At 40.9% G+C, this 20,636-nt stretch overlaps 1 protein-coding gene across 2 annotated transcripts; it reads right to left on the bottom strand.

The window, feature by feature from the left end:
- Positions 1-967: 967 nt before the first annotated feature.
- dgat2 (diacylglycerol O-acyltransferase 2) lies at positions 968-15,781 on the bottom strand. 2 transcript variants are annotated; one of them, XM_039778094.1, is made up of 8 exons: positions 15,458-15,781; positions 13,438-13,566; positions 13,072-13,179; positions 11,793-11,863; positions 6,905-7,109; positions 5,957-6,131; positions 3,242-3,444; positions 968-2,106 (listed from the first exon to the last, which is right to left on the bottom strand). In XM_039778094.1, the coding sequence occupies exons 1-8, from the start codon at positions 15,495-15,497 to the stop codon at positions 1,952-1,954; spliced, it is 1,086 nt and encodes a 361-aa protein (XP_039634028.1). In that variant the 5' UTR covers positions 15,498-15,781; the 3' UTR covers positions 968-1,951. The 2 variants fall into 2 exon arrangements, with proteins under 2 accessions (XP_039634028.1, XP_039634029.1); XM_039778095.1 differs by lacking the exon at positions 15,458-15,781 and adding an exon at positions 13,852-13,988.
- Positions 15,782-20,636: the final 4,855 nt, after the last annotated feature.

Below are 20,636 nucleotides of genomic sequence, written 5' to 3'. Positions count from 1 at the left end.
GAGGGGGCAGCATCACACACAGAGAGGAGTTCTGTTTCCACAGGGTCATTGGACTTTACAACAAGTATTGATTGCTGCTGCTTTTAGGAAAACCCTGCTGTGGGAAGTGAACATTTAGATCATAGATGTAAGATTATTTCATGTGTTGAGTTTGATGAAGTCTACGGTCTGTTAGATATGTATTAACAGTCAACTGAGAGACAAAAGTCTCAAAGGATCTTATCTTCCTGACAAATGGTTAGGGGGTAACACCAGGGGGGTAGTGACCAGCGGTGGGAGAAGTATTCAGATCCTGTACTTAAGTAAAAGTACTAACACCACACAGGGAGGTCGTTAGCTCTTTTTTAGGAGGGCTGAAGCTAACCCAAAATGTTCCTAAGCCCACCCAAATAATAGATGAAAATTTATTTTTTATTTTTTACTGTGCACTCTGTATCACTCCCTACGTTGAATCAATCTTCCTTCACCATTTATCTGTTTGTGTTGTCGTGCACTGCAGTCTGTCTGTTTTATTTATATTTCACAATCTGTCAATTAGTCAAAATGGCAGTTTTAGAGAAAGGCTCAACGAGTGCCCACTTGCACAGTAACAGTATGTGGACGAGCGAGGTAGAGAGTGACTGAAGTGAGAGAGAGCGCCAGGCAGCATTAAAGTGCTCATATTATGCTCATTTTCAGGTTCATAATTGTATTTACAGATTCTACCAGAATAGGTTTACATGGTTTAATTTTCAGAAAACACCATATTTTTGTTGTACTGCACATTGCTGCAGCTCCTCTTTTCACCCTGTGTGTTGAGCTCTCTGTTTTAGCTACAGAGTGAGACATGTTGAATACTCTTGCACATGTTTGTCCTACAGTGGTTTGGAAGAAGTCCTAATCAAAAAAAAAAAAAAAGGTGTAGCTTTAGAAATATATCTACGTGATGGGGAAAGGTTTCCAAAAACAAGACACAAAAACACACTTCTACTTCTGAAAACATACAAAAGTTTAATTTAAATATCGGCAGACAAGATAATGCCATTCTTCACGTAGATAGGTCTCGCTGTTTATTGCGTGCAGATGGATTACACTGCTCTTTACGAGAAGGCACGATGGTGAAACCACAGGGAACTGGTCTTCGAATGACAATCTTATAATTTACTGCCCATCAACATGACACAAGCTTACTTACTTCATTTCCAGGATAGATTCTTTACTCACCCTTATTTAAGTACTAGTGACACCCTTGAACATAACACCAGTAATAAGACCAGTGTAATCCTTTCCTTTTCAATCACCACCAGTGGCACGGTTACAAAGAGATCCACTGGAATCAAACAATTCAGGATTTTCACCCACAAAACTTTTATCTATTATTAACTTTTTTTAAATCGTAGCTCAAAACCTTCACTTGAATATACAATACATCACTGAAGTTGCTGTTGCATAGACAAAACCCATCCATCCAAACCTGGGCACCAGTGGGACAAGTAAGGGAAATCAAGCCAAGCAGCACAATGACTGTCTTGGGAAATATTCATAAAAAAAAAAAAAGGCACAAAAATCCTAAGAAGGTAATTAGAAATACAAAAAGTGCATCGGAAAAATCCATTGAGGGACAAGCACTAAAAATAGGCTTGTTCCGCTCTACATTTTACAATTAATACTTTATGGCATTATACAATCACATGTACTGTGCAATCACAATATGAATCCACCCTGTAGAATTCCTTTCACCTTTGGCTTTTATACAGTAGAAATGCATGCATGTGCGAGGACAACGTAGGTCTTTGGCTCAATTAAACTTTGGGCTTATTATCCCAATAATGAAGTGGTATCTTCCATTTGCATTGTCTGTGCGTTAAGCATATAATATCTTAAAAGAGCTTAGGTAGAATTACATGGCTGCATGAGTGAAAGACAGCAAAAGCATTGGCACGTCTCTTAAATCCTGCTCCCCCTTGTCCCTTCAATGGATGTGCAGGACTTCACTCTCTTTCAGGCCAAAGCGGGTCTTGTACTTGTCAAAAAGACACTGGAGGGACCGGATGTACATTGCATGGTACATTTCCACTACCTCCTCAGTCGGATCCTCAATTTTTGGCACTGTGATTGGCTCCCCAACTGTAAAAAGAACAGGAGACGATTAAAACAATGAGCTAATCAAACAAATCTGTACCTCTCTGTACTGGCCAACCCCGGGGCTTCTTTCCACTTATGTTCGTGATCTAAGGCTACACAAACATTAGGCCATGAACCAACACTGGAGAAAAGGGGGCAGCTTCAGTCAAACTACTTAGTGTGACACATCTGATTAATAAAGTTTGAATTGTGTTCTCTATTTGGAATATTTTCTGTGCACTAGACCACAGTATCATCAAAGGTCCTATGACATGCTGCTTTTTGGATGCTTTTATATAGGCCTTAGTGGTCCCCTAATACTGTATCTGAAGTCTCTTTTATATAGGCCTTAGTGGTCCCCTAATACTGTATCTGAAGTCTCTTTTATATAGGCCTTAGTGGTCCCCTAATACTGTATCTGAAGTCTCTTTTATATAGACCTTAGTGGTCCCCTAATACTGTATCTGAAGTCTCTTTTATATAGACCTTAGTGGTCCCCTAATACTGTATCTGAAGTCTCTTTTATATAGACCTTAGTGGTCCCCTAATACTGTATCTGAAGTCTCTTTTATATAGACCTTAGTGGTCCCCTAATACTGTATCTGAAGTCTCTTTTATATAGACCTTAGTGGTCCCCTAATACTGTATCTGAAGTCTCTTTTATATAGGCCTTAGTGGTCCCCTAATACTGTATCTGAAGTCTCTTTTATATAGGCCTTAGTGGTCCCCTAATACTGTATCTGAAGTCTCTTTTATATAGACTTTAGTGGTCCCCTAATACTGTATCTGAAGTCTCTTTTATATACAGCCACTAGAGCCAGTCCCACAATGAGCTTTCCTTAGAATCTGTACCTAAGTACAGATGTCAAATGAATACTGCAGTAATAGTATAATGGTTTCATCTGAAATGTAGTAGAGTACTGTGCAAAATACTCAAGTAGGCTTGCAAGTACCTCAAAATTGTTGAAATTGTTATTATCAGTATTAATCATTAATACACCCTTCAGGGTGGACAAAGCAAATATTGACTGTGTCCGTTGTGTTACCTGTAATGAACTGTACTAAAATAGCATGGCTGACATTCTAACCCTTGATCTGTACCTCACTGAATTAACCAAACATTAGCAGACAAACTTGCCTATGGTGGTGATCGGTTTGGAATAAGGCGCGATGCCCCAGGAGTTGCCGAAGAAGAGGCCACACCCGTGGAAAAGACACGGGGCAAAGCCTAGGATCTTCTGTAACTTCTTTTGGACAGATCTCCATAAGGTTCCCTCCTCGAAGATCACCTGCTTGTAGGAATCGTTCTCTCCGAAGGAATACACTGGAACCAGGTCAGACCTGAGGAAACACAGAGGACGACTCGTAAAACTGGCCCTTAATGTACACGTACGACAACACTGCTCCCGTAGGACAATGTCAAGAAGTAGCTTTCAACAAACGAGAGAAAAAAAACTATCATAAAACAAATATCTATAAAATATATAAACAAGTGTCTAGTGGTGGATACCCAATACATGTAAAACAAGGTTCTAATCAGGATAAAACCTCACAGAAAGCCTATTAAACACTTCCCCTTGGCTAAAACAAACTGTGCACACTTGTTATACATAACAAGACAAAAGCTTGACTGTTGGCACAAGAGTTATAAAAAGGGTTTGGGTAATCAGGAAACTTTCTGGTTTGATATTAAATCTACCAGTAAGTACCAGTAGCCGAGTTTAAAATATGTTTGACCAGTGGCCCAAACATTTCCAGAGATACTTTTGGACCTAGAAAACCTTTGGAACTCTCATTTCATAACTGCTCAATCAATATCCATTGCATGGAGCCTCATCTACACGTTTTGGTTTGTGACCCCCCCGCCCCCCTCAGAGGTTACATATTTCATGTGAGCTGTGTGCACTTCAAAGAGGGATTTTAACTTCTCCCACCATTTGACTTAAACATTTTCTTCAAGGAATTGAGAGAAACTATCTAGCGTTTTACCAGAAATAAGAAAGAAAATGTCCCAACTTTTGGACAAAGTTTGCACCTTGTACAGTAAATTACAATTGCGTACATCACAAGGTTGCAATTAAGGCCTTTTTAAGAATATATATTTTTTGAAGACATGAAAGGGGGGAGAGAGAGGGGGAATGACACAAACCCGGGGCCACTGCGTCGAGGAGTTAACCTTTTCATACGTGCGCCTGCTCTACCAACTGAGCTAACCCGGCCACTTTTTTAAACATTTGTGATCGCAAACCTTGAAAATGCACTTATTACTGAATGTTCCTTATTCAACTTGTGTGGTTACTCAACTGGTTTCGACATCATCTCTATTTTATAAGCATAAAAACTAAGCCGTAAAGTTCCAGAAAGTGAACCAGTAGTGACCTCAATTCACAGCTCAGGCTTTTTTTTAGCTGGAATGCTAACTTAGTTGTAATGAATTCTGCATAACTGCATGTCTCCTGTACTACCTCTAAGCTTCTTTGGACAAGGTGCACCGTGTGATAAGCCACAGCTAGATTTGAGAAGGAATCAGGCTTGCTTCCCTTTATAGTACCGTGTGTTATAGTGATTCATGCATGGCTGAGCCCAGCCCGATGCCAGCTCACACAGTCTGCAGTCTGATCCTTTCAAATGGGCAGAGCGTGTGTAGCGGAGTTAACGATTCCACTTGCCATCACCGTCACTGTGTATTCATTTATTGGAGAAATAAAAGTGGTTGCCATGGAGACCTGGTTGTGTGTATCGGGGGCTGGCCTCTGCTGCGCCCCTGCAGACTTGAGCGGTGAACCCCGAAATTTATTTACAGTGTGCATGCGGCGTCTCCATGGTAAGCTGCCTTAACATCAGCTCCGTTATACATTTATTTGAATCGCCTTCTAATGGGTAAACCTGTGTTCTGTATTTATTTATCTTCAGCATTCAGTGACTTGAGTGAACGCAGCATGTCGATTTAGTTTCTTTCGTGATTTTAAAACGGTCTTTTTCTGTTCATTTGTTGTCAACATCATCATCATTTTTGCTAGCTTCATTTTAGCTTAAATTCACTACAATTTCATTTATTTTAGCATTCCGTGTGAGACTGGTTGTGACCAACTGTGGAGAACTACTGTAACCGTTACCCTGTGTTATTCATCAGCCAGTCCCGCTTTACCAGACCATCCACGCGCTGCCGAGCGGAGGAGGGTCTGGCTAGTCCACACAGCATTCCGGGAGGGGAAAAAAAACGTGCTCTGGTTTATTGGCATTATTTTAAACCAATCACAATCGTCATTGTGACGTAAAATAGTCGTGCGGGAGAAAACTCAGATTGGACAGATAGTCCAGCTAGCTGTCTGGATTTACCCTCAGAGATCTGAGGAGCAGGTAACCATAGTCCTCAGAAATCCACCAGAGCTTAAAATTCTAACACAAAGAAAGCGGAAGGAAAACGGACATTGGCGAAAATACATGCATCCGGCGGAATTTCCTGCGGCACCGGAGCAATCCCGGAAGTGGAACGTCGTGGATATAGACTACTCATCAGGTAATAAACAGCTGGCTAGAGCCAAAGAGAAAAAGAGTACATGTTTCATCGATATACCCAACGCACGACAGTACACAACTGCTACACATGCAACGAGCAGCTCCTAGCTTTATGGAGGGCGACCCTGCACATTCATAAAAAAATATTCTGGGATGCTCTCTGTGAGGTCATTTCAACCTGCCTGTGAGTAATAATCTAGGAATTATTCATTGCAATCAGCCACTTCAGCCCTGAGAATGACATTCTCATCTTCAAATCTGATTTGGTCAAGGCTGTGTTTGGTCGCTGTAAGTGCACGTGTCCTTGTCTGGGAGTGTGGTGCAGCCAGCTCACCCTTTCTGTAGGGCCAGCCTCACAAAGCCTTTTCGGTTCTTCAGGGTGACAGAGTTCTTGCCTGGCGAACACTGCAGAGACTCCGCAGCCCCTCCAACGACGATGACCACAGCATTACCTGTCCCGCTACATGAGAGCAGGTAGTCGATGGAGTTCCGGTTCACTGGACAGATACCTGAGAGAGGGGCGGGGGGGCGATGAAAAGATGATTAAAATTGCAGTAAAGAAGCATTGCACAACTGGCAATTACACCGAATTCTTTTTAAGTTTGTTGCATCTTCCTATTAGATCTGGTCAAATACTGGCTGCAAATTAGGGGTGGGGGAAAAGAAAAAAATAATAATAAATATAAATTGTCATGTTATTATCACATGGGCCCCCTCTGAAAAGTTTTTAGTAGCTTATTTGGGGTTCCCCATTTCACACGGCCTACATAGGATCATTGTGCTTTCTGAAATTGTGTTTACATGATAAGATGATAGCGTGCGAATAAAAAAAACAACAACCAAAAACATGTATTTTCGCAATAATAAATCGGTCTTTTTAGACTTTCAGGCTTTATTGTACTTAATTATACTGTAGCTGAAAATGAAATTTGTCTCAGAACATTGATAAGATTGTTTCATTACACATAACAAAAAAAAGGGTTCCAAAGACAGTTGTACAAGGGCTATTTACCAATGTAGCCTTTCGAAACATGTACGATAACCTTATAACCTATAGCATCCTAAGAGGGTATGCACAATATCTGCAGGTAAAGCTGAACAGCAAACAACCCTTGAGAAGGGAATAGTTAAAGCTCTCTCAATCAGTGAAATCAGCAGCACAAGTACACAGAAGCCATTTCAGCTGTGCAATAGGCCAAAGGTCCGCTCTCTTACAGATACAGTTATCAGACTTTTTAAAGAACTCAAACAAGACCCCATGGCTTCTAAGAAATCCTCTCACCTCCAGACATCAGGTAGTCTCGAAGGACAGGCAAGCGGAAGTTTCCTGCCAGGGTTGCCAGGGAGGGCTTGATGCCCGGGAATTTCTTGGAGAAGCCTGTAGCCTCGGTCCCAAAGTTGCAGAAAGCACCGAAACAGAAGATGCCGTGGGGATGGTAGCCAAAGATGTAGTTCCGGCTGGGCAGCAGGTCGTGGGTTTTAATAAGCTGGAGAACAATAACACAAAGAGGACCAGTGTGAGGCGGATTTCCATATGAGGGGCACACTGCTAGACTGGGAACATCCGATAGGAGAAATGTCATGTTAGTGACCAATCTAGTACATCTTCACATTTGGGAAGCTGGAACCCGAGACGGTTTGTCATTTATTGTCAATTGAAAAATGACGTAAATCAATAGTCAATTTAGTTGCCAATCAAACTTCTGTCAATCATCTGTTTGCTAAGTTTGTTTCATCTCTAAAAATGATGCAACACGTCTGTGAGGAAATGCAATCCAACGGTGAGGTTCAATTGGCCAGTGACAGACTCAAATAGACAACTAAATGTTTTCCAAAAATTAAACAGATTTTCTGAAATGTCCCTGGACTTCTATCACCACCATCCCCTGTTGCTCCTCCACTTTCTTTGGGTTGTTATTTTTAGAATGCATAACCATGTTGGAGTATACAATAACTAAATTGAGCAATGTATGATGTCAATAGGATACACGTGATATGAAATGTTCAATCCATACATGCATTCTGTAGCTACATATTTCCGAGTGTCAACAAGCTACATACTCCAGCTTAGAATAAATATGTAGTATGAATTTAGGACACAGTGTATGTTTTTGTAGAACAAGGACATCCTTATCAGCACGAACCCAACATGACTCCCCTCGGTCAAGTACAGTCATAAAATACTGACCCACTGTACATGTTGTACATATGTGATATTGGTAGCAATAAAGTACAACTTTTAAACATTCAGCATTATTTTACAGTAACCTCTTGGGTTCATGTTGGAATTGCAGAATCTCATAAGAGCCTTTAACGGTGCTCGGATCTGCATGGTAGACTCCGATCCATCACGGTGTGTACACAGAGCTCCCTTCCTCGCTACTAGTCAAACACAACAGTTGCATAACCACATTAACAGAGGGGATCACCATAGTACCGCAGGACTCCACCTGGCTGGCATGGCAGATGTAAAGAGAGTACAGTAGGACAGAGGGAGACCTGCACACCATTTACAGGGTTTCTGCAGGTTTTACCAAGTCAAAGTTAAGACTTTTTAAGACCTTTATGAATGAAATTTAAGACCTATATCACAATATAAAAGTACAACAAAATGCAGAGTCACAAAAGTACTTGCAAAGTAAATAAATGTATTCAAATTCAATAAAAGCGACACAGAATAATAAGCTCTACATATACATCCAATTTATATTTTTTTGGCCTTCATTTTATTATTTATTTATTTATTTTTTGACACATTTCAATGAGCATTAGAGGTAGCGTTACATGGACGTAGGAAAATTAAGACCCATTTCAAATTATTTAAGACCTAGAACACAATACTAAAGTGAATTAAAGACTTTTTAAGACCCTGCGGAAACTCTGATTTAACACCTTCTATATAGTTAGGGAGGAGACAGTATTTACTGGTTACAGCATAAAACCACCAGTGTTACAGAGCAGCCTTTGTTTCTAGTGTTGAGGCAGACTTGTAGACGTTCATGTAACAGTCACAATCCAGACTTCTGACTTGGATTTTTAAGGCTGGTCTGGACTTTGACCAGTTGGCTTCCAACTCATAAATAATAAGTCATATGTTAGTAGCAAACACTTGCCCTACCATCAACAGATGCCCCTGCAGATATATTCTGGTTGTGTTGAGCTATGGGACAACAAATTATCGCGTAATGCACCATTAACTGACTTATCAACTCTGTTGCAAGAGATAGATGTTCAGCTACAGCCTGCGTCAGTAGCTAATAATCAATATTTCAACATTTGACAGAAAGCTAAAACTTTGCACAACTGCAAAATAACTACATTGACCAACGTATGTCTTGCAGCAATATTGAGATTGAAATGAGAGTCAACTATAATCAAAGAATGATCTCATCAACCGACAGAGGCTAATGGCTACATTAAAACCCCACACTGAACAGATCGATGAGATGAACGGTTCACAGGTTCAGCTGCAAAGAGTAGGACTTCGGGAACCTGGGCCCTGGAGTTAAGCAGCCCTCTTTTCGTTTTCACACTCTGTACAGCAGTAGATAAGTTCATCAACACCTTGGCACTGAAGTGATTTTATACAAGGTTTTCTCACTCAGGGGTGTCGGACTGGGGGTAGAAAGGGGACCGAGTACCCAGGGTCCTCATATGTGAGGAGGGCCCAAAAAGATGCTAGAATGAATAGCTGTGGATGTGGGGAGGGGTCCACAGAGAATGCCTTTCTACGGGGCCCAGATTGTTGTGCTACGCCCCTGCTATCACTAATGACGCTAATGCGCAAGTTCAAGCAGGAAGACCATCTTTCTTCACAAACCCTTCCTCTCTCCTGGGCCCTACCAGCTAAACCAATCAGATTCAGCCACTTCCTCTTTCAAGCCAATCATATTCACGCTGCCAACATTTAAACAAGCTCTTCTCTTCATAGCGGTCAGCCGCAACTCATGCATATGTCACGACCCACCTCCACCCTTTCACCTTGTCCCATAATCCTCCAATCATCCTCAATCGTGTCGTCCCTGAAAATGGCACAAAATATCGAAAAATGTCCGTCACATTCTCCCCTGTCTCCTAGGAGACCTCATCAAATGTCAGAAACCCTCAGATATTAAGTTTACAATGATACATATACAACAAAACCAGCAAATCATTTTATTAGAGAAGTTGGAGCTAGAGAGGTTTGTTACTTTTGCCTAGAAAAAGATTAATCAATAAATCAAATTAGTTGCAGATCACTTTAATAGCAATCCACTAACTGATTCATCAACTAGTCGTTGCTGCTCTAGTCTGTACAAGAGTGATGATTCAAAAAAATCTGATGCCAGCTGGCTGAATCATGTGGAACACTAGCCTCGTGAGACCGTCCTGATCTCGCGAGCTCCAGTTTTCCACTCGCAGATCAGAAAATTTGGAGCTGTTCACCAATCAGCGTTGGTTTTGAGGCGGGTTTAGGTGGGGCGCAACGAGAAGCGTCTATCACCAACATAGGTGGTGATAGACAGATGGTTTATCCAATCAGCTAACCAGTATTTTCAGACAGCGGTAGCCCTAATTCTGTTAGCCGCTCGCTAATGCTTTTTTCTTCTTGGATCCTTCTTTTGGAATATTGACCGGGAATCTGAAATGGCGCCTTTTATTCGTAAATTCTCGTTACACAAACGGCAAATATCCTTCACCGACATGTTGCTTGCTTGCTGAGCTAACGAGCTATGCTTTGCCTGCAGCAGCAGGGGTAGCCTGGCTTGTGGTTGTATTTTCATACACTTCGTTGATCTGACTGGTTGATTTGGCCCGTCTATCACCAACATAGGTGGTGATAGACAGATGGTTTATCCAATCAGCTAACCTGTATTTTCGCCCCTTCCCAAAAGTTCTCAAGCGGAAAGTTCCCAGGTGGATATGCCAAGCAAACGCGAAGCAATGCATCTGGCGGAGTCAGGTTAGAGGAACCCATCCTCCCTTTAAAACACACTCCACCCATGGCTGGTGGCTTCTTCACTGACCATTTATGTTCAGCAGTGTTGTAATGTAACAAAGTACAAATACTTTGTTACTGTACTAAAACGTACAATATGTCCATTTTCTGCCGCAATCAAAACAATGGATGCAAACACGGACTTTTGATGACATCGGACATCGGAGTTGTAGTTTTCATTGTTTAACACAATTGTCAATTAAAATATATCCGTTCACAGATGGGTTAATCCATTACAGTTTTATCCATGTCATTCTGATAAAATAGCTGCAGTTTCCCCCCCCCCCCGCCACATAATTACACTTTCTTGATTCGATTTGTAACGTTAATGTTAGTTGTGTCGACGGCCAGCCCCGAACGGCCGAGGATACGCCTAAATCCATGGGATGGCTGCCGGGGGTCGCCGGACTCTCCGCACCTTCACCTTTTGTCCGCGGGACAGTCACCATTTGTCAGTCAAACTTAAATGGAAAGAAGACCGCTAGCTAAACCCTGAATACTACGCTTTACTAGAAGGAAGCCACAATAAAGTTCATAGTCAAAGTTTGTCTTTCCTTTTACTTGTAAAAATTAAGGACATTTAATATCAGATACTTTTAAAACTTTTACTCAAGTAATATTCTTAAAAAGGTGACTTTAACTTCTACCAAAGTCATTTCTTGGTAAGATACTTGTAATTTTACTCAAGTATTGCTTTCAAGTACTTTATACAAGACATCAGTCAGGTCAGCCTCCCCCTGCATGCAGTGTGTGTGGCAGTTTGCGATAACCAGGGTCTAAAGATGCACCTGAGAGCAAAACAAGCTTACCACTGCTCCTTGGCCTATCAGCTAGGACAAAGTCTCCCAACTCACGTCAAGCACTCATCATAATCAACACGGGACAAGGAACAGCATGGAGCCTGCAGCTGATACCTGATCCACCCCTGATAAGCTTATCTATATGGTCAAACCTGTGCACATATTGATGAACGAGCTAAAATCATACAATACTGACTATCCTAAGCAAGAGTTAAGAATTCTTTGACGTGTGACAACAAAATACACAAAGACACCCATGGTTTCATGGTTAATTCCCCCTACTGGTTGCAAGCCAGTCTTTATACCACTCCTGTTCAGAGTTTAAGGTTGGGGATGGATGAATTAGGAAAGATATACCAAAAAAAAAAAAAAAAAGAGACAAAGTTACCTACCCTAATTGGGAAGTAGTCTCTGAAATATGTCCACACTGTCCAGTTTCTCACCCAAGACGACCGTCTGCCACCTGAGGAGAACATTCAAAATCACTAAATTACATCAACTACAACTACAGCTGCTATAACATATTTACTCTCTCTTTAATTATTCCATTATTTAATGAATCATTTAGATGTCAGACAAAAAGTAAATTAGCCATCCAGGGCCTTAAGTAACCACTTCAGATTGCTTGCTTTGAAAATAGTTCCCATTTATTAACAATTCAATAACACTGATCCTCATATTTAACAAGCTTGATATAACAAATGCATTGTTTGCTTGATGAATTACTTACTTACTCCATTATCACACTTGTTTCAGCCCTCCATGTTAGGTTTTGCATTTGCATGTAAATACGACGAGTATGTACTACGGCCATGCTAGCTGCATTGTCAAGCTGTAGCCTATTTTGGCATAGCACTCATGGATGCATTACTGTATAAGAACTGGCTATAGCGTACAGGCGGAGCCCAGGTTATCCCATGAGAGTTGCTCAGTGGTGCGTGAAGCCATCAGGGAGCCAAACATTACCCGGATGATAGACGCTGTAGCCCATAGAGCAGGCGCACTACAAACCTCCACCAGCCGAGCCGGCTACTTCAGGTTTAGCGCGTGCAGATCTTTTATACTTTCCAAATGTTATTCTACCGATTTGATCAGTTATGACAGTAAAAAAAGTCTTTTTGTGACGCTAAAAAAAACAACAACAAAAAAAACACAACAACGTGTACCAACGGATTTACAGACGCATCTTTCGCCGTTTAAGTCTATATCGGAAAAAAAAAGTCTTTTGAGGCCCCATGCATCACTTGACAGGCCAGGATGCAATACCACCGATTGGCTGCTAGGTTTACTTTGCTTAAAAGCCCGTCGCACTTCCTAGAGGCCTGATAACACGGTGCTTTAAGCTAAATGCTAACATCCGCATGCTAATATTTAGCAGGTATGTTAACCATGTTCACCATCTTAGTTGGGCTTTGTAGGAGGTTAACATTTGCTGATTAGCACTAAAAATCAAAGCTTGTTCATTCACGTGCTGAAGATTTTAACCATTATCGATCTATGTAACGTGTGCAGACCCAAACATATCATCCAACTAATTTTTTCAGAAACATCAGTCCAGTAACTTTGGATGTATAATGCTTGATATATGGTCATAATTTCTTCACATTTCCAAAATTGGACTATTGTCTAACAGTGATTTTATTTTTTACGTTGACATCTTTGATGTCTTGCCTTGTTTCGGGGTGTTCCAGTCAACGATGAGCCAGGCGGTGTAAATGGCAGAAATAAGCCAGCAGTCAGTGCAGAACATGTAGATCAGTAGCACAGTGCAGGCAGCACCTGAAGGGAGAGAGGACAGACGTCCAATCAAGTATTTGAATAGAATTTGTAAATACAGGCTAATTACCTAAGCACGCAGGCTAAACTAACAGGCTTAAATATTCTATTAGGAGCTGGTAGGAGAGTATTCATGTGTGCAGCTCAGAGATCTGACCATGAGACTAATGAGACTACAAGCTAAATCTTCTAGGTTTCTTTGCTTTCTTACAGCTTACGTGGAATGCACAGCGCCGCCAACACACAAACACATTCCCTCACCCAGCACTAAGAAGGTGATGACCCACTGCAGCACAGAGATGAGCTGCAAATGTTTTTCCATCTTGGCTCTGCAGGGCCAAAAAGCCACGGACAGGTCCTGCAGGGCAGAGAGGATGCCAGACCCGGTGCCTGGAGGCAAAAGATGACATTACATTTCAAATGTTCATGTGGGTGATTATTGAAGACCGTTACAGAAGCTCAAATAGATGGAGAAGCAGTGAAAAGATGCAGTCAACACACTCCTAAGAGCAATACTACTAGTCCTGGTTTGAGGTCAACAAACCCAAAACGTGGACATCAAACAAACAAAGATATTTGATTTCCTGGAACACTGTGTCAAACAACACAATCAAAGCAGCTTCACGTCGAGACACATTTAAGCCGAGCCCCAGCCGCGCAGCCTCAACTACTCACCAGCTCTTTTCAGTCACCAGCCCATGAAAGTGAAGCCATGCAGCTACGGTACATGTGAGGAGACCTTGTGCGGGGAGGCAGGAGCATAAAGTAACGGACACATTAGGAGCGTCTGAAGCCAGTCGAACTCATGCTGGCGAGAGCCCATAAGAAGAAAAAAAAAAAATCTCCCCTCCAGGAAAAACGCTGTCGTCTAATCCCATCTGTGCATACTGAAAATAACCCAGCACTGGGCTGCTGCTGCTGGGAATACCTGTAAACCATGATCCTATGGAGCCTTAAAGGCTAGCACTGCACATGACTATTAAAGGATTATTTTCACTGTCGGTTAATCTGTCCATTATTTTCTCGATTAAATCGATTAGTTGTTTGGTCTATAAAATGGTGGAAAATGTCAATCAGCCCAATAGAACGTCATCAAAAGGTCTTGTTTTGTCCACAACTTAAAGATATTCAGTTTACTGTCACAGAGGAGAGAAGAAACTAGAAAATATTCACATTTAACAAGCTGGAATCAGAGAGTTTGTACTTTATTTCCCCCCAAAAAAAAAAAATAAATAATAATACTCAACCGATTAATAGATTATCAAAATAGTTGTCAACTAAATCGATTCATCTTTGCAGCTCTACATACAAGTTATTCCAATGGCTCAATAGAACTGCCTTGATGATTCTGTAACTGCACTGATACACTCTTGAGATGCAGAGTCCACTTAAAAAGGATGAGTTCACAGTTTTTAAGTCTGTCTTATAATAATAGTAATAATAATAATAATAATAATAATAATAATAATAATACCGACTGCCCATATGTAGGCCTACATTACGAGAGTTATTGCTTAATTGTACCAACTTTCCATACAGGCTTTAAGAGATCATTCCTAAAGCCATTTGAGAAGAAATGATCGGGGACAAAATCCAGTCTCTACTACCTTACCAGAACAGCCTTTCCTGTTAAAAGTGCATCCATTTTCAACAAAATAAATCCCTTTTTCACATTTTAGACATTCCCAAATAATTCTTCATTTCTCCTAAACTTTTTCATTGCCAAACATTTCAACTGCAGACAAATGGAAAGAAGAAAAAAAAGAGCACAAACCAAACACCGTTATAATTATATTCAGTAATCAATCTGCACTTCTGATCTCCTTCAGTATCACATACAGTACATGCAGTGTCAACACAACCGTGATCAGGACTTCGGTTTGTTTTCAATCATCCATGCATTGACATTTTTGAAAAGAAGTTTCCCGTTGCATTCCTGCAGTCCCCAAAAAAAAAAAAATCTGTTGAAATAATGCTATTTTAAAATTCTACGTGTTTGCAGTGCAAAACAGCTCTTTATTAATCACAGCATGTCAGACTCAAACCGGCCTGCTGTGTGCTTCATGTCATGACACTTTCCAGGAATTAGGCTACTCCTGATTTTGTTTTGACCACCTGTGTGCGTGTGTGTTTGTGTTTGTGTGTTTGTGTTTTTTGTGTGTGTGTGTGTGTGTGTGTGTGTGTGTGTGTGTGTGTGTGTGTGTGTGTGTGTGTGTGTGTGTGTGTGCGTGCGTGCGTGCGTGCGTCCGTCCGTGTCTTCTCGAGCCAGACACCGTCTTACCCTTGAGGGTGCCAGAGTACGCAGCGAGAATGGTCTTCATAGTGGAGGCTTCTCGGATGCAGCGGGAGCCCGAAAGAAGAAACGCTCGGATGTTAGCTAGCTGTCAGGATGGTAAAAAGAGTCCAACTGCTGCTCCGTCGCGGCTCCCTTCAACTGCAACAATGTGAAGCGCCAAGCGGGCATTTAACCAGTGCGGGGAGGAGCCAAGGAGACGGGGACACGATAGAAAACTGTAATAATTATTAATAACGTGCCAAGGAGTGTGGACGTGAGGCGGCGTCCTCCCCGCTCAGCTACAGGTGGCGAGCGGAGCAGCGTAGTTACTGCCGAGCCTCCCCCCCCCCTCTCTTTATTTATTGGGGCGGTCACGTGGCTCAATTGTTCAAAAACATCGAGCTTGTATTGGACCATTGGTCAAGCCTCCCCTCACCTCTTCACCTGTGGGACTCTTTGGGATGGATGTGTGTTTCAAAAGTGACATTTTTACAGTCACACTGGCTATTTATTGTGTCACATCTCTGGACGTGCTTTAACAAGTCCGTTTGTCCTGATTTGATGTATTTAACATCATGTGTAAACATCTCTGTGATGCTTTATCTGCTGTGAGAACGATACAAAGTCATTTATTTGCCCACGAGGACATGGTTATTTGGATTGTCACATGGTGTTTTTCTTTGTCATTATTCATATTGTGTTGTTATATTTTACATGCTTGGTCTACTCCTGTATAAATATGTAGGCCTACAACAAATGCAATACTGTTAGAATTAGACCCCTCAATTTGCTATAGGGATTTATTTATTTACTGTTCAATTTATAATATCCGTGGTTGGGTCAGGTTACTTTGAAATGTAATCAGTTACTGAATACAAATTACATGGCAGTTTTTGTATTGTATAGCAACGTAATGGATTACAAAACGAACTGACTAACGAACCGTGTGTATTGTATGTGTGTGTGTGTGTGTGTGTGTGTGTGTGTGTGTGTGTGTGTGTGTGTGTGTGTGTGTGTGTGTGTGTGCTTTTGTGTGGGTTTTTGTTGCTGCAATTTTTAAATCAAAAGCCACATGGAGGATTTTGCTGTTGTAACCCAAGAGGAGCACTTACTCAAAATGTTCATCTTCCATGTTCTATGTAAATAAAAACTCCATTACTCATAAATCATCATAAAAAAAACTAAACATTTCATATCTTCTTTATCTAAAATATTTTAGATACCAACGACGTATCCAAAAATGTAATCAAGTAATCCTTTGACAATGTAACTATAATCTAGCGGCACATGTTTTCAAATGTAATCTGGCCTGATTATAGTTACTTATGTTTTGTAATCTGATTAATTCTGATTACATGTAATCCATTACTACCCAACCCTGATAATATGCTATGATATTTGAACTCTTGCAGTATACAGATGGCAGCATTTGTAGTCTTACACAACACAAGCCAAAGCTGCCCTCATGCTGGACTCGTGAAGCCTTTGTGCACATGTTCAGTGCCAATGCAACAACTGACACTCTCTTCTGTGGTAAACCAGCTACTGTACATTCAAATTAAAGCAATGAAATGCTATGTGATTGATGCGAAAAGCATATCTTCTTTGCATAACCCTTATATACCATTGGAGAGATGTTGCACGTGTTGCACTGGCACTGAACCTGTCAGTCCTACCCTCGTGACTTCAGAGCACGGGCAGCTGTGTGTTGCATTGTGAAAGTCTACAGAGGCTGCCATCTGATCAAGCTTCCAGGTAAGTGCTGCTCTCTGTGGCTTCTGACAGATGACTGAGTCTGCCAGCTGGCCCTGCACAGAAACTCAATAAACCAGGACCTGCTAAAGGTGGCCACAGAACTGATGTATGGCTGCTGGGAAATGGCTGAAGATGTCTTCAAGAGGTATTCAGTCAGTGCTAAGATCTTTTAGTTAGGTTAATACCACAATGTAAAAAAAACACTCCACTACAAGTAAATCCTGCATTTAAAATCCTAGTTTTGCAAAATATTGGATAATACTTTAAACCAGAGATCTTCAACAGGGGGTCCTCAAAGTCACTGCAGGGGGGCCTCCAAGTCAAAGTCAATTTTTTAACATTATTTTTCAAAAATTAAAATGTCTAAACATAATTCCCACATATTGTTAGCAAAATAAATCCCCATTGATGCTAGGCATACTGGCCTATAGGTAGGGTATTCACTAAGGTAGCCACCCATGCAGTTCATCCTAAGGATTCACTGTGCCCCATAAAACATGGTTTATAAAATCATGCCAACAATTAATATTTTAATAGCTTAGTATTCTGTAAACTAAAAAAGTATGTATAAAGGCTTTTGGCAGTCCTGCACATTATTGTAGGCCCGGTTTAATATGCAATTTCATTTTATACAATATATGTAGTAGGGGCTCCCTGCTCGGTCTCTCTCTGCTTTAAACAAACCATCGGAGAAGTTGTCTTAGGTAGAACAACTCAGACATCTTAGGGCCGGGACACACCAGGCCGATTATCGGCCATTGGACTGTCTGGCGAGGTCAGTGACTCAAGTCTGTTCTGTGTGTCCCATGCCGTCGTCAGTCTGGGGGGCTGTCGGCCTTCATTTTGGCCGACCTGACATGTTCAGTCGGCAGCAAAACGTGACAAAGGAACCTAACTAGACACTGCTTTTTAGTAAGCCAAAAAGTTCGGGAACCACTGCTTTAATCTTTAACAATTAATCTGAAAAGTAACCAACTTCAGCTGTTAAGGAAATATATTGAAGTAAGAAGTAAACTTCTTTCCTTTGAAATGTAGTGAAGTAGAATATGAAAAAGGCAGAAAATGGAAATACGTAAGTACAAGTACTTCAGAACTCTACTGAAATACTTGAGTTGCTTTTTTCCACTGGTCATGATCGATTTTATAGCACATATGTATTAACTCGGCCTCAAGTCTTAAGTCAAGTCCCAGGGCTATGTAAATGCAGCATTCTACATCGGATCCCAAATCAAGTTTGAAACTACAGAAAAAGTAGCTATGCTGACTCAAAAAAGAGGCCAGTACCAATTTAACATTCCCAATACATTCCCCAATCCATGTCCTCGCCCCTAATTCAATATTATACCCAGTCTCAAACAAATCTGTGCACTTTGTATCGAATTAGGTTAATTCCAAAAAGTTGAACTGATAGCACATATCTAGTTGGGCGGGTCATAGTCCTTGACATGAGGCTGCTGTTGAGAAATGTTATCACCTAACCATTTGGGACATCAGTGACCCAGAAACTGATCCGATTGGTCGACCGAGACACCCCAGAACCCAGAGACACAGAGACGTTTCCTGTCTCTGTGTTACGTGGGTTTCACCACGGCCATGCGTCTTTAGGAGACTAGCGGCAGGTCCTGAGTGTATTGATTCCAATTATAACCGAAAGTAAATATTGGACCCCTTTTTCACAGGCCAAATACTGTACTGTATACCCTGAACATTCTGACACTAAAATAGCATTTTCTCAGAGGGACAAATCAGGAGAAAATTTACTTTGTTCAAGACCTGTTTCAGGAATAAACTCTGCTGAGATCTGGCAACGCAGATAAGCAAATGTCAATTAAAGTTCACGCCCCAAACAAAACTCATTTTCATAATGCTAAATGTTGCTTCTGTTGTTTAAATATCTAATCTTAGCAAAAGGAAATATAAAAAAAAACAAGTGTGAATATAACTTTTCATCCATCCACATGACTGTGAGCCAGGTACAGGCCATGGTAGTGGAGTTTAGCCAGAAAAAGTGAGGGTCATGCAGCGATGACAGTTAAGTTTAGACACCAAATGACTAGTTAAGTTTAGGAAAACTATTGTTTTGGATTAAAATACTCCTAAGGAACAAACGAGCGTTTCCTGGGTGAGAGTATTTTGTTTTTACTGCATAGTGAACTCCGTTCCCTGGCTTGAAAATGCTGTGTTGTATGTTGACACCACATTGTGCTATTATATTTTTCATTGGATATTGAAGTTGATAAATAAGTGTTTTGGCATGCCTGGCCGAGTGGCACTGTATACATAGTATTGGAAAGGGAATTTAAGTATAGCATGTTCAACATGATCAAAAAACGTGTTGAATTACATTCTCAGCAATCCACCTCTAATATTCTTTATGCTTTCTCTCTATTATTTCTGGTTCAAATGACTATTTTGCCACTGTTCATTATAGTCCAATTAAGTCATGATGTGATAAATTCAAGTCTAGTTGTAGTTTAATTAAGTCTTGTCAGTTCTTAAATGTTTTGTTTGAGTTATGCAATACCTGAATTAATCTGACCCGTTTGCCCATGTTGTTTTAGTGTTCCATGTTCTTATATAATTCATGCTGCGTATAGCTGTATCTATCCAGAGAGCAGATACCAAATCATCTATAGATATGAATTCACGATAATTGCAAGCTTCCTTTCTGTATTTGTTTATTTAAGGACTCAATACGTGGACTTTTTTTTGTCCTAATACAACTGCTCATGTGTTTTAACCTCTGTGATTCATTGACTCATTTATGAAAAGTCAATGTTTTGTTTTCCTTTAAGAAAAAGCCAAGATAAGATATGACTTAGGACTCTATGAACACAGGGCCGTGATTATTTTGTACCTTGACCACTGTCTTCAAAAATAAGTCGATAATGTTGTTATCCCGACCTAACTCACTCCTCCCCAGGAGGACTCTGGGACCAACCACACATCAACTGTGGAGCAGTTTTTGTCCAAACTCAAAACATTGACATGTTACAATTGCAGCTCTGCAGGATATGAAATGTTAAGGGGATACTTTGCCGATATCAATCCAGCTCTGTGTCATCTTTGTGTGGTCAGCATGTGATAAACGATGTGTGGCTTCCCTCCGCGGCGCCAGTGCACGGAGTTCGGCCATTTCGCGTCATCAGATGGATTTCGGCAGACCTTGGCTGCTCGGACGGAGAAAAGCCACACCATCCCCTGCCCACACTGCCATGACACAGAGCTAGATATAAATTAGCAAAATATCTCTTTAAGACATTAAAATAATATGTCTGTGCTGATTGTATGATAATCTAGTCATCTTTTAATACAGACAGAATGTTTGTATTGAGTACATGAATACAGTGAGTTTACTCCATGAATGTCATTGCTGTTTTTTTCCTTTATAGGTTGGCCAGTTTTCCCAGTCTAGTACTTACATACCATT

Source organism: Perca fluviatilis, chromosome 16, assembly GCF_010015445.1.
Source record: "Perca fluviatilis chromosome 16, GENO_Pfluv_1.0, whole genome shotgun sequence".
NCBI lineage: Eukaryota > Metazoa > Chordata > Actinopteri > Perciformes > Percidae > Perca > Perca fluviatilis.
This window is presented reverse-complemented; position numbering and strand designations above follow the sequence as displayed.

Bases quoted from the DNA above. Each gene is read 5' to 3' on its own strand.
- dgat2 (XM_039778094.1), bottom strand. From the start codon at position 15,497: ATGAAGACCATTCTCGCTGCGTACTCTGGCACCCTCAAGG. The intron at 13,567-15,457 runs GTAAGACGGTGT...TTTTGCCTCCAG, and splicing joins GTACTCTGGCACCCTCAAGG to GCACCGGGTCTGGCATCCTC. The intron at 3,445-5,956 runs GTGAGCTGGCTG...GTGTTTCCTCAG, and splicing joins AGGCTGGCCCTACAGAAAGG to GTCTGACCTGGTTCCAGTGT.